Genomic DNA, 15,418 nt, shown 5'->3' with positions numbered 1-15,418 from the left:
GTCTGTTAATATGTTGGTTTTACTTTTGATGTTGTTCAGCAGTTTAACAGTCCATGCACATCTTATTTTAATATAATTTTAATATAAAGAAGAAAAAAATGTTGCTGCATTCTCAACTTCACTCCAAGTTTTTTCCATAGAAACTTACCGGTATTGTATTTCACATTTTGTCTGCCTGTGTCTTATCTGTTAAGCCTAAGGCTGTTCAGTTTGGCCTTAGAGTCGTAGAACTGTTTCAGACCAGAGATTTACAGTTTGCTGTAGTTGTTTTTCATTCGGCTGCTCTCTTCTGCAGGGGTTGCCATAGAAAGGAAACTTGCAAGAAAGATTTTCAGTTTCACAAAAAAAGTGTCCTTGCTGACACAACCTGGGCTTCAACCWACAGCTTGCTAGGCAGTGACACTGACCACTGAGCTACCACGGCCCAAACTAGATCAAAACACTACCTAATGCCTCCAATCCACCCAATTCAAGGTAGCAACACAGAGTAGGAGTAGTACTTAGCATTGTTGCCTCACTGCACAAATGTCCTGGTATGGCTTTCTGTGGGAACTTTTCTCAAGCCTTAAAGATTATTGAAAAAAAAGTTGGAGATTTGAAAGTGCTGTGATGGACTTGTGACCTGACCAGGATGCACTCTGTCCCTCACATTGTGATATTTATAAATGAGCAACAGTGATCCCTGTGATCCTGATACAAAGAAGTGGGCTAAGTTAATAGATGTATGGATGGTATTTACCTGGTTTAATTGAAAAAAATACTAAACCAATGAAATAAGGTTTGCCATCTTGAGCTTAAAGTTGTTGCTAACTTATAGGGCCGTGTGTGTATACTGTAGGTACAATGACAGATTACAGAGAGAGAATGTTCTCTGCGCTTGTCAACATATTTGGACTGTCAGAAAAACAAACAAAACAAACAAACAAAAAAAAAAACAACCAGATAAATCATATATCAAGCAATGTCATTTTTGTGCTGCTGGAGAATCCTAAGGGCTGATTTGGAGCCAGTCACAAATAGAAGCCATGCCATAATTCCTTTGGAAAATCTCAATACATTTTTTTTACATCTGGGTCATTTGTCTCCTTCACTAAGACTTCCAACTACATGRCTTCAAACTTAATCTGTCCTTTACAGCCCCTCCTAACTATCCATAGTGACAGCTAATAACACGCAAAATATTCATTTCATTAGGGCTGTCTGAACCACGTTTGCACCTATTATCATTGTGCATCTAGATCATCCATAACATGGCCACTAATAGCACGTGCAGTTTTTTCAGTTTGCACAGAAATTTAGGGCTCATTGTTTAGATCAGACCCTTAATTTTATAGTTTAGTGTTTTCTTTTATTATTATTATTATTATTATTATTATTATTATTATTATTATTATTATTATTATTATTATTATTATATTTATTCAGCCAGGTTCAAGTAATTTTGTTTAAAAAGAGCCAACAGGACATCAAGTATGTAAAAATCTGTTTTACTTTGAAATTAACCAGAAACCATGAATGACTGTGGAAGAGGACGGAACGAGAGTTATAGATTTTCAAGCTGACAGTTGAATGTTTGTTTTGCAGAAGTAGGTTTTGTTCTATCATTTTTTCTTGTCTTTGCATGATTCCAAGGTGGAAGACAATTCCAGATGTCCAAAGATGGGACGTAAAGCATTTGAATAAAATGAAAGAATGGACATGCAGGCAGAGTGAGTTGAAAGGCTGAGCTAACTCCTCCCTGTTTTCTGATATGTGCAAACAGAGGCGTTTGAAGGACAATCTTTCATGGATAATCTTCAATGATGGATCCAGGGAACACGGAAAGGAGTTTCACAAAGAAGCACAGGTACATTTGATATAGATTTTCTCAAACGAGCACATAGGAATCACGCAAAAGGTTAAAGAGAGGACAAACGTAGTGTGACGTTAACAAAGACAGCACCTGGTTGTGGTTCATCTCGGCATCAAATCCCTCAGAGAGTCATCAGGTATAATCGATGACAGCTGTGTCAGGTGATGTCAGAAGTGACAGCACCACCCAATGGAAAACCCTGCAGTCTGTCTCATTCTGAAATATGAAAAAGTTTAGTAAAAAACAGGAAACCTGACACTAAGCTGATGTCTTTCAACTGGAAAATGAATTTGTTTTAAAGAGCAGAATGTTTGAAACTTTGACACACCACAGTGCAAAACAATCCGAAATGCATGACTGCCATGCATGGTAAGTAGACATGCTGCATGACAGGTATGCTTTCAATAATGAAAAAAAATATATTTTATACATGTTTTTGTTTGTTGTTTTTCATGTTTCATCAAAAGAAAGAACATTTTCTGCAGATGCATCATGCTTAAAGGGGGCGGGGTATTATGTATTTCCCAAAAACAGTTCAGTTCTAACAAGTAACATCTTAAATGTAATTTCATCCGTCCAATGACAATAAAGGCCTCATCACTCATCAACTATGTTACCTTCAATTGTTATGAAAATGCTGTACATATCAAAAATAAATTTACACCTTGACATTGACTTCTGACTTTAAGAACATCCTACCATTTCTGACACTTCCACTTCAGCACATCTTCACAACAACGCTTCAGGGGCGGGACGAGTGCTCGGCTGCAGACTGAGCTCCAGGGAGGAGCTTTGTGTAAACAGGCGGTACTTTATACCAGCAAGCATTTAGGCAGCTCCACAGGAGATTCAAGGATTTACAAGAATGAGTCAAAGCAACACTCTGGCTATGTTTTTGATGAAGGAATGAGACCATAACATAATAWGAAAAGTTGATTTTGCATAATCCCCCCCTTTAAGAAGCACACACGACTGTTTCTTTGCTATGCTCTCAGCACAGCATGCATCATGCCAGAAGAATTCAATGTTTTCTTGCTGTTCTGAAGGTAATTCATTGAGAAACATGCCACATGGTCAAAAAAACTAGCTTCAGCAGCAACAATGTGGCTTTATTTCTGTAACTAAAGATGCAGCTGGTGTTATTGTTTTAGATAATTGTGTCTAATTTACTTCTTTTCCCTTGAACATCCTGCAATTACAGTAATTTTATAACATAAAAGGCATATGCACTGCATATGAGGTGCAGAAAGAAGAAAACAATATTTGTTTCAGATGTATCAGTTTTCCGGCTACTTCAGGACAGCTCTAATTACACCAATTTATTCTAAAAAAATAATCATCTAAATATGTTTTGAAGATACATAAAAAAATAAATTGTAAGCTTGTCACTGATCCACAGGGTGGCAGTATTCTATAAAGTTTAGGCAAAAAGTTGGGCTCTGTGTACTTGGTCTGATGGATTTTAAATCTAGATTSAATTTCTGTCTTCAAAGACTGAACATTTTCACAGTTAGATTACACACATTTAAATGAACTCTATAACTTCTCTAAATCTGGATTKAAGATAAACAGTTTTTCATCGTTTTTATGTATTAAATGGTGTACAGGCCCATTTTGCTGCCATTTTTAGGGATGTTAATGAAAAAAAATAAAATCTTCAAAGCCACAAAGCAGATTAAATACATTTTTGACACCAGGTTTTCCCATATTAAAGACAGTCATCCTCTTTTTGTCTTTCTACTCCTGACAGAGAATGGATGCAATTAGTTTGACAAACAATAACCATTCTTTCGAGAGCCACAATGGATTTTTATCCAGGAAATAAAGAGTGACGATAAAGCAGCGTCACAGGAATACTGAGAAATACTGAAAGCAATGATTCCCACCTATTTAATCTGAAGATGTTTGAATGCAGCAAAGATGGTTTTATAACCCTTGTCTGAATATATTTTGTTAGTTTTAAGTTATTGCTGTTTTGCCTGATTAAATGGAAAACTGTGACAGTTTATTAGATTTCAGTTTTAGAGAGCAATTGGGGCCAATTATATCAATTTAAAAAGAAAATCTGTCACCACTATGTGAAGAAAACAGAATGTGGAAGTTAAACTGAGACAGATGATGCTTCATTCCAATCCTCACAGCCCACAAGTACTTTATACTTTGGTGGCACATTGTACACTTTAATGATCATCAGTTTGTCTCTGCTTTGAGATTTGATTAAACACTGATAAACATCAGCCTCCCCACTCCAAGCATCTGATTGCCAATCTTGTGTTGGCCTATTATCCTTCTGCATCGTTGCCATTCTTCTTGCAATCTTAGTCACCATCTGTCAAAATCAGAATAATGAAGCATCATAACAACCGCTTTTTAACATTTGCMACCCAAACACTGACAAAATCTTGTGAGGATTGTTTTTATTTTTTATTTTTTTGCTTGATTTTGATGCAATTTGGCTCTTAGTTATAAACTCTACATCATATTTTCTGTGAAGACATTTGATGGAAGCCTGGTGACAGACGATTACTTACCGTAATATTTAAACCCACTCGTGTGCTTTAATATAAACTGTACATTTTAATGTATACAGATATGCTATAGTTTAAGTTCCCAAATACTGTATCTAAAATTCTCCTTCATCATTAAATTAAAGAGCTTGACTGATTGAAGAGATACATAWTGGTTGCCAGCTTTCATGCCAGGATTTTAGACTCAAATGGAAGGGACAATGTTGATCAAACCTTCTAAATGGAACCTCATGTAATATTGCGAGATCACTCAGAGAATGTGTTGAGGATGGTTTTCTGATGATATCAAACCAAATCACATCTAATAGTATCAACCATTTATGAGACTTTTTGCTTGACACAGCATATTCTTTCATTACTGCAGTTTTAATTGTTTTTAATTGACCTAAGTTTTGATCTGTTGTAAGCTGTAACTTATTATAAATATTTTTTTCATGGACTTACTGTTTAGACCACAGCACCATGTCCATCATATTACAGAAGCTAACTACACACCAGCAAAGACAGTGAAATAACAATTTCCTTTTGTAGTTGTTTTCTCAGTTAGTAMGAAAATAACAGTAGATTTTCCCAAAAGTTCTTCTCCCATATCCGTCTAGCTGATCTTTAATCCTTGTCGTTAGTCAAAGCGGCTCAGTGGATCACAGATTAGTTAGAATCCTGTCCTGCCATCCTGGGTTTTAGGTGTGATGACATTTAGCTCCAGAAGAAGTTAAGGTGCTGTTGCAGCACTCGTATCCAGTCTGAAAGTAACTTTCATTGAAACAAGCACATAGAATAACACYAAAGGCTCCTTTTGATTAAAGATGYTTTCAAAGCTCTTGGCAAGAGTTTTATCAAATCACCTGCCAAGTTTTTTTTTTTTGAGTCTCTTTCTAGCAGCTTTCCTGTTCATCAGCATCAACGTTTCTAAATTACCTGGTGTGCAAGTTTGTCRCCTAGAAGAAATAAAACTGTGGTAAAACTAGAAAAAAAGATATTGATAAATGCCTTAAGACTTCTGGTGGTCAAACTGACAGGAATGTGGAGGCTGAGGATGACAAACTCTGACTTGCTTTCATTAAAGCATGAGGAAAAGCCTTTGATGTTCTGAGACAGTCAGTTTTTGATGTAAACAGAACTCATGCTGCATAGATGTGGGTGTATTTTATTTATACCTTTTTCAAAAAATATATATATTTTTTGCATTTTAATATGCATTCTTTGTTTATATTTTTATTGACAAATACACTGCGAAGCCACCCCCATACCTCTGTTTCCTGAGGTCCTACACTGATGTTGGTGTTTTCTCAGGCTGTGTGGGTCATTTAAATGCTACTCCTTCTCTATCATTGTGATTGGAAATAACACAGCWAAGACAAAATGACACTTTAGGTGTTCAGGCCATTAAGTGACTACAAGGAGCAGAAGCCTTTTTACCGCTGACCACTTGTATTGTGATGAAGTGACTTACTAATTTAGATATGACATTTTCTCAGCAGAGGAGGAACGTCTGACTACATTTTGGGAAAGCAGCTTAGAGGTCCTTAAMACCAAATCTAGGTCTGACTACCTATATTTGAGGGACCTCAGAACACTGATCACCAACCTGCTGTTTGTGGTCCTACATTTTCTTTCCATACCACTGTGAAGTGGAGCTGACATTGTTTATTTCTGCAATTATCTGAATARACTGGGGTGGACTAGTGCCACAATGATGTGTTTGGAGTAATTGCTTGAAAATTATAAAGTATGTCAYATGTCTCAGAGCTGGATAGGAACATAAAAAGGAACCATGTCAYGGTGAAATCATTTGACAAGAAGATGATTATTATTGACCCTAATAAGTAAAAAAATAAAGTTTGCTTACTGTGAAACTGGCATTGCACTGGGACTTTTAAAGCTTCTATTGCAACGTTCACGTCAGCAATTCCTCGTAAAATATTACCATTAACAGCACAATGAAATGAGATAGTTTCATAACGGGCAATTCGTAGCAGCAACTTTCCAGGTTTTATTGTTAAAACTCTTTTCTGCAACAAAGAGCTTTCAAACTAAACAGATCTATGGGCTCGGTGCAGAAACTGTGGAATGAACTTCCTGGATGATCGCACAGATTGGAAGGCTGTTTTGTTTCTTTCACAACACATATAGAGATAATGTCATGGTGGAACAGCTGACCTGCCATACTTTTTCCTTTTTTTTAAACGATGCAGTGCCATGAAAAACCGCTTGAAGGAAAATCTGCTTGCAATAAGAGCAAAAAAGAAGGAAAATATCCATCTGTCCATCTTTTTTACCCGCTCCTCCTTTCTGGGYTAGTATTGCCCATGTTCAGCAATCACCACTGACACACCATTGGCTGCAATACATAAAAAAACATCAAAGTATCTGAGTTTGTGAGGTTAAACGCTATACGTTTTATATGCTTGTACAGTTTTACTGRGTTTTACAATCCAGTGTGTTTTCARCAATTATTTGGCAGCAAAGACTACATTAAGTTGGACAAACATTTTATTTTAACTGGTCAAATTTGGATCATTTCCCACCCCAGTTTCAATTCAAAATTTGTATTACAAAATACATGAAGGGGAAGTCGCAAATTTCTGTGAAAAAAAAAAATCTTCATCATGCACACCAAAGCTARTTTTGCGGCTAATTGCTTACTAACTGCACCCATCTAGTGCAAGCATCTCTCGCCAAACTAAATATTCTAATGTGTGCGAGTTTTCAAACAGTTTGTGGGCAATTAAAACATGCAAATGGTTACTATTTAAAAAATAAATAAATAAAACATGCCTTTTGAAATGTCGACTGCGGCAACAAACATTTTAGGCCCCAATGTTTAAGCTCACTATCATCGTGCACATCAAAATCCGATTTCACAGGCGTACTTATCAGAACGAACAGCTGGAAACAGTCGACTGGAGACATTGTTTTAATAAACACATGCAGTTGGCTTCAGCAGTRGCTGCAGCACAGACATGCTCTCATCAACATTTCAAACAGAACGAATGATATTTGCTTACCAGAAACAAGTAAGCTAAACATATAGCTGCTTTCATCTGATCAGTTGAGCTGATCACAGTTTTATTTTTCTTTTCTTATATTTCTTTTTCCCCTCTTTTTCAAAATGCACAAAGCGTAAACAGGCGTAAAGAAACCTACATACAAATTAAATGCAAACATTTCTGTTACAAAAAAATAAATCCTTTTTKTTTTGTTTTGCAGTGACAACTATAATGAGATGCACAGCCTGTCAGCTTACCATCATCTCAAGAAAGTTCCTCACATCACTGAGCGAGTTCTCTGCTATCAAATGCATTACAGAATCTAGTTAGAAGGCAAATTGCACGAGTGCAGACATTAATTATGAGAGAAGAGAGGGGGAAGCACTTGTATCTTAATTAGAAAAAAGGCACACTCATACTTTTTAAATGTCTTGGGAGGAAACCCAGTGACTAAATACAGGTTGTGACACTCCGAGCTTCTGCAAGGAGACGGAAATTCATAGCACCATTGGATGTAAATGCGGTGTCATGAATCAGTTGTTCAATCTTTTTTTAAGTGGTCATAGAGGGTGCAGGACCATTCAAGGAATAAAAAAAATTGAGATGTAATTCCCCCGGCTTCCGTGTCTGATGGTTTTTATCCTCAAACGTCATCCAAATTTCTGCAGCGCTACCTTTCATCTAGTTTTATTTCTTGCTTGGGGCATAACTCATTGCCTTTAGATTAGCTTGTAGTAGGTAAAATGAGCCATAAATTTATTTTATGTTGTATTGCTGCACAGTGCGTCGCCTTTTTCAACTGTCTTAATAACTCTCTTCCTTCTGTATGTTTTATTGTTCAGCAGAGATGTGCCACCACTGGCTGTCTTTAGCTCTGTGTTCGGCTGTTTGTCTAACAGATTTATTTCAAAAAAACAGAATTGGATCTKCTTGTGCCAAAAAGGCACTGCGCGTCCTCAAAAACTTTTTCAATTTTAAAATATTTTACTTTGATTTCAAATATGTGAGCAAATTTGATTTAATTTGCTTCTGTTTGCTTCACTTTTAGCACATTTTAATCCTTATATTGTTTTTATTGTATAATTCACTAATAATTCAGTGTCATGACCAATGAAGACAGCATTGTWTTCGTCTTGCTGTAGCTTAACCTTGCACAGCAGATTGGTTTGTTATACTGAGGGTTTTTCTTACATATCATTTAGTGGCCAGCCACTTCATGCCCACCTCCACAGAAGCATCACCCTTCTAATCTCCTGTAAACACTTCCTGATGGTGGAGCCTCCTTGGTACCACCAGCGTGGGTGTGCCAGCCCCGTAGGCCCATTAGCRCTGTTAAGCCAAGCCTTCTTTTATCCCCAAACTTCACTCCTCACAGCGAAGGTGAGTTTTGCCTGATTATTACCTCACTACGCAGCGTGGGTGTTTATAATCCGCAACTCTGGCAACAAATCTTTTAAGCAGAAAAGGCAATTCATCCCCTAGTCGCAAATCATTAGCCTTTAAGCTTTCCATATTGCAGCAAATCAAATGCATTTAAAAGCACTCGTTTTCCCTTTTCCTTCACCTCACAACTCAGTCAGTGCATTTATTTGCACCAGTGCTGTGTTTGTGTTAAGATTTTGGAAACCTTATTATTATTAGCACATGTAATTTGCATCCAGAAATGAAAAGAACATCTTTTTTATGTGAACAGTCCTGAGAAGTTTTAGAACACAAACATTTTTGAACATTTTAAGATGATAGACTGTTTTTGTTTGTTTGCTTTTTTCCCTACATTTTCTCATTGTTCYTTTCATCTTTAACCTCCTGTCCTTGATGACACTCGCCCTCTGTCCTGCAACATCCCGATTCTGAGTTAACCAGATCATTCCTTTGAAGGAGTGAAGAATATGTCCAAAAACGATGCTGCCAGTGCAACGGGAGCACATTTCTCTCCATCTCTTTTCAACTCCCCTTGCTGCCTGTGCTCTGTGCCTCTCAGTCTCCCAGTGCACTGCAGCTCCTCCCTCCACCTCTCCTCGGCTGCCCCTCCCTCCCTCCTCTCTCTTTCTCTGCTAGGTGCAGCATGTATGTGAGCGTGTGTGAGCCAGCAGAGCCGCCTGTGTGTTTACATGTCAGCCTATCAGTGCGGCCGGATTTAGCGCATCTGGAGAGGACGAAGGCATTTCTCAAATGCCCCCCCACCCCTCAAACAAGGGATTCTCGTCTCTGCGTATATTCCTCCTCTTCCCCGTCCTAATCTAGCCTGCCCTGAAATCCTGCATCCCTGACTCCATGCTTTCGGAGGCATTTTGAATTTCCTTGGCAACATGGAGCTGCCTGAATTAGAATTCTCTGCATGACAGTCCTGGTAAGTACTCTGTCTCTATGGTGGGCTTTGAGCACTGAGTCACTGGATCAGATTTATTATGGTGCAGTGATGGGGCCAAAGAATCACCAAGGAGCAAATTGTTGTCTGGGATAAAAAAGTGTTCACCTTAAGACAAATGAAGGTGATGTAAAGGAGGAGAATTATCCACAGATGAGAGCTCTGGATCTTTATTTATGCTTTGTCATCCAGCTGGGTTTCATTTTGCTGTTCTGCTCCACAATCTGGGTTCRTAATGAGGGACCACGTAGAAACGATGTGTACATGTGATCTGAATGTACACTATGTAGGTTAGACAAATTTTCATGGTGCTTAGGTAAATACCGGTGAACTGCATTTATATTTTCGGTTTAAAGAAATCTGAACCAAAACCTCTGTGTCCTTAACCTTTTTTTTGTCCCACATAAAGGTGCAAAGCAGAGCACAGTAGTGTCCCTTTTATGTTTTCTCTTAAGTCTCTTGCCAGGGTGGTTTGTTGGTGCTTCCTAATCTGCTCATTAGCATTCAGGTTCCTTCAAAAGGCAATAAACTCATCAGGACCGACACCGATTCACAGCGTGCATTTGTTGCTGGCCATTTCCTGTGGCAAGGAGGGCTGCTATTGCAGACGTTTGATTTGCCACAGTTTAGATTGATGGATGGCAGCAGCGTTGATGGCGAGGGTGGGCGTGGGGGGATGGGGGGGGGTTGACTTTGTTTGATTATTTATGGAGGCCAAATGAACAATATCTCACAGCTTTATTTCTTTATTGCCTCCTCATAATCATGGCTGATACACTCCAGCAGGCAAACAGCTATATGGGGACTGCTTTTCAACGGTGCWGCAACAACCACTGCATCCAAAGACCCCCAACAGTCTCAGAGGAAAAGCTTTGCTCTTCAAATCTAGGTTTTTATGAACTACAGAGGGCTTATAATCAGGATACCCTAGTCGCGCTATGATGGATGTCTGAAATCTGCTTCTTGGCTCATTATTTATGCATGTCGGTGTGTCTATACATCTCTAGCTTCAAAGTGATCAGAAGTAATAGGAACTGAAATCAGCAATCTGTGATATGACTTGAATTTCTAATCACAGCTGGAGAACAGCCGAGTTATTGAAGCTGTCATTGTTACTGGGCAAACTGTTTCTTCAGAAGCCTACTTTGCAATCATTTTCTGCAAAATGCATTACATATTGTCAGTATCAGTTTGTTTGTCATTGGCTGATTTGATTGTAAGTGTTTCAGTGTGTATGTCTGTGAATGCATTATTAGCAACAGCAGTTGCACAGCCTTTATTCAATTTACGCCTTTAAGCTTAAAAAAATACTCAATAATTCAGATGACTTGCCGTTGATTAATGCAAAATGAAGTGGGCTTTAAATGTTTATGCATTACCATAACTTTGAATCTAAATGACATTAGCTGTTGATATTTTAGAACACTTTTATGACATCATTACTAATCATTGCCTAATAATACAATTTGCACAATGCTGATTATAGTAGTTTTGWATATACCCTGCTTTTTTGTTTGTGTGTGCTTTTTTAATCAGTTTTGATTTGATCTTTACTATCACAGCTGTCCTCCAAGCTGAAAACTCTACTTTATGCTCATCCTCCCTTTATCCCCATGTACTGGATGTAAGGATAGGCAGGATGCCAAATTATTTATCTTTTTTTTTGTATTTTATTTGTTCTCTTGCATTGACACAGGAAGTGCAAAATCTGGATAAATGTTTGCTCTGCTGTCTCACAAGCTACCAGCTCAAGCAGAAGCTCTAGCAATAAGACAGATCTCTGGAGTCACGGTAACATCAGCTGTTAATTTGGGACCACCTTTGCCTGTTGGTTCTGGTAGTCAAACAGACTTGATTAATAACAGCAGGGACAAATAACATTAAAATAAAGCCACAGATGGTCTGTGATAAAAGTTCTTGTATGATCTTTATTTTATTGCGGAGTGTCATGTGCACTGAATGCAAAAAAGAATCTTCTAAAAAACAAAACATGCTAAACTTCTGATGTGACTTTTTTAACTCAGAAATTACAGTTAGATTATTTTTTTTTTTAATTTAGAAAAACAACCTTTTATTGTTGCAGTAGCTTGTTCATTGACAACACATAAAGTAAGGAATGGGAAACATGGGTAAATATCTCTTTTTTGGAATAGTATAGAGAGTAGAGGCCACTCTCTACTGAATAAGCTGTTCATAGTGGCTTTGTTGGTGTTTTGAAACTCAAAACAGCTTCCCTGTGCAACTTTGAACTCCAGTTGACAAAAGAAAAAAAAAAGAAAAAGAAAACTGAACAAAACACAAAGTATAAAGTTGTAAACTGTAAAACCAGACAAGAAATAAAAAGCCATAAACTACAAAGGATGAGAGGAGTTGCARTGTGAGGTGGATTTTCTGAGTAAAAGGCTCTTATGAAACTCCATGCAAACATTAAAAACCCCTCTAATAATCTACAGATCAGTCTGAAGAAACTATCAACCTAAACTAATTCTGTCAGTATTACAATATAAACATTTTTATGACAACTATGTTTACTTGTTGCAACACACTAGAACTGATTTCAATCATGTATAAAAACAGCTAAAAATATCTAATAGAAATGCTATTTCATAAACATCAATTTCCATCAAATGCAACAAATGTCAATCATTTTTTTAACCTGCAGTATTCTATCTTTAATTTTTTCCTGTTTTTTTAACAAATCTGTTCACATTAACATCATGAGTTTAGCTGCAATGCTGAAAGACACAGCATTGTTGTTAAAACGTTTTGATTTGAAGTCAAATGACAAAAGGAAACCCCGGTAACGTCAAGAGATGATTGGATATTCTGCAAAAGGGTGCAAGGTAAAGTTTTCAGTATGAGACACTGAACTCTAGTGAAAGCTTAATGTTATAAAAAAAAGTTACATATTTAATTATAGTCTTTAGTATGTTTTGTATTTCAGATGGAATTTCAATTTCCACAAGTTAACTTATAGAAAAATATGCTTTTTGGAGTTTATGTATATGTAGTCATTTTCTCATTATAGCATCATATATATGTAAGTAGACATTTAAAAAAAAATCTTTCTAAATGTTAAATGAAACTAACAACAGAGCAGTGAGAGCTTTACACTCTCATTCACACCAGTTTAGAGTTACTAATTAACTGAACATGCATGCTTGAGGTCTGTGGAATGAAATCATGGCACCTGGTGAAAACGCACACATGCATGTGGAGGAGATGCAGATTCAAAACAGAAAGACAGAAACACCCCAGCGTGGTTGTTAACCTGCAATCTTCCTGCTTTGAGGGGAAGTCTCAGGCCACTGCTCCACCCATCTGATTATTTAGGGAATGATCCAGTTTCTGTTAGATCCTGTTAATCAAAGCCGATCCAAATGCATTCTTTTTAAAACCGGCATGTCAAAACAGTTTTGGGTAAAAACAATTTGTTTTTACAGCACTGCCGTGTTAAAGCACAATTCACAGTATTCCACATTTCTGTTTACTGGTCCAATTTTGTCAACTTTGTTCCCCAGCAAACACACATTCTTCCTCCCCGTCAATCATATTTTGCACCTGTCTTCATCTGTGACATCTCGTTGTCAACCTATTTCGAGCATCACTCAAAACGGGAAAAGCTCAATCAGCTGCACACACAAATAAACTTCTTTCTTGTTGTCATGGTTACACATCCTAACAGATATGAAAAAAAAGTGGTGGAAAAGTCCCAGCAGCAATCATTCCCACTGCAAGACATCCAAACTGGTACAAATAGGATCTTTGACAAAGATAGACTTTAGCGACAGCAATAGACTCACATCAGTGTGGTGCCATTACACAAGTTTGGTTTAAATTTTAACGCTTGCCATGTGGGAGCAGACCAGGGGTCTGTAAGGCTCAGCTCTGACAGATATGCGCTGGCATCCCTGTATGCTTAACTTTGCATATTTTTTGACAATACGTACTCAAACACTTTGCCTAAGCTTAGAGGCGAAGCCACACTTTTTCCATGACTGTCATCAAACGCTATTAAGACTTCACTACTTTGCTTCAGTTCTGCCACCCGCTGTTTTCAAGTATGTCATCTTCACTTCAAGTTGAGAACTCACGTCACAAGCTATGCAAATCAATTCACATTGAACAGAGTGGTAAATGAGCAATGAATAAATAAATAAAACACACATTATGCCATTTAGTTATGTTAAAACATAAACTCATGTTCATTATTCTGTACACAACTAAAAGATTGACATTATAACAAATAATTAAACAGAGGAAGCTGGACTTCAATAAAAAAGTTAACTGACTGAACCATTAGTAACAAAATATGCTGTAAAACATAACACTAAACATCTGAAGCTTGTTTCTTCTTTTATTTGTTAAATCAAGCTGACTGCTGAGCTAAATGTCAAAATAAAATACAAAGTTTGTTAACATAAAATTTGACAGCACTGTCAAAAACATTGGCCTCTCAATAAAACWATGTCTTCTCTAATTGTAATTTATTAAGATTCATTATGTTTACATTTCCACATGAGCAATAAACAATATTTTTTCTAATATGTTTACTTTTCATTTTAAAGGTTCAGAGTTGCATTTAGAACAAAAACAGTAAAAACAACAGAATTAAKATATGTTGACCATAATTACCATCTAGCTATATCGTTTTGAGATTTGTTTACATTTTCAGAAACGYCAAGGCCAAAAAGTTGAAATTATGCTTGCAGACTTTAAAAGTTGGAATTTAACAAGACATAAGTTAATTTTAATCAAGTACAACTGTTAAAAACTGCACTTTTTTGTGAAGCATTATTTTTCTCATCTATAGCAAAATGAGACTTTGGGCCTCATGCAAGAACATGTTCATATTCTTATCCTAAATTTCTCTTACTTTTGTTCGTACGAAGGATTCGTACGAACATGCCACGTCAGATTCAACAAACTATTCCATCTTCAGGATAAGTGTGTAAATGAGGAGCGTCAACTGATGAATGTGTATCCAGCTGCTCGTGCACGAGGAGAGGTGATTAGTATAATCTACCGCCCTAAAAACACCATATAAGGATATGTGTTTCCTGCCACACATACCAGGAAGTGTCCATTCATAAATGACATTGCAAAGTAAAAAAGAAGAACTTTACGAGTTCGGAGATTGAAGTCCTGCTCTCAGAGATCAGAAGAAAATAATCTATAATTTTAGCAGCGTCAGCTGTGAAATTAAAGGAGCTGCTAAAGCCGAGGAATTAAATAACTACTGCTGTTAATGTTGTGTCTCCTGTGGGTCGTATACAGACAGAAATAAAAATCTAAATCATATTCATCTCTCTCTCTAATCCTGCTCTGGTTTTTCTTTGATCAAGTATTTAATTATCATACTAAACTTAGTGTAAACAATTGTGTTACATAGTTTTCATTTATTCAGAAGAAGCGCAGTTGCGCACTGCTACCCTCGACCCCCATCCTGGCCTGGCCGTCTCCCCCCTCCCGACCGTTGCAAGTGTCAGATGTGGTTCTGAAAAAAAGCATTTTAAACTGTCTCCAAACTTCAACAAATACATAATTTAAGTTGTTTTTTTATTTGAGATCTTCATATTAATATTTTAATGTTATACAACAGCATCAATAGCCAATTTAATTTAATCTAACCAATTTATGTTGTTATTTACATCCATCCATCCATCCATTTTCTGTACAC

At 37.0% G+C, this 15,418-nt stretch overlaps 1 protein-coding gene across 1 annotated transcript in view; it reads left to right on the top strand.

Moving 5' to 3' along the window:
• The first annotated feature begins 9,416 nt into the window (after positions 1–9,416).
• Positions 9,417–15,418, top strand: part of lingo1b (leucine rich repeat and Ig domain containing 1b) — a 19,777-nt gene continuing 13,775 nt past the window's right edge. The window contains exon 1 of the mRNA XM_014016990.1: positions 9,417–9,720. Within this exon, the coding sequence (XP_013872444.1) occupies positions 9,709–9,720 (12 nt within the window). The 5' untranslated portion in view covers positions 9,417–9,708. The remainder of the gene's footprint in view (positions 9,721–15,418) is intronic.

This window comes from Austrofundulus limnaeus, unplaced genomic scaffold (genome assembly GCF_001266775.1).
Source record: "Austrofundulus limnaeus strain Quisiro unplaced genomic scaffold, Austrofundulus_limnaeus-1.0 Scaffold159, whole genome shotgun sequence".
In the NCBI taxonomy this organism is placed as follows: domain Eukaryota; kingdom Metazoa; phylum Chordata; class Actinopteri; order Cyprinodontiformes; family Rivulidae; genus Austrofundulus; species Austrofundulus limnaeus.
This window is presented reverse-complemented; position numbering and strand designations above follow the sequence as displayed.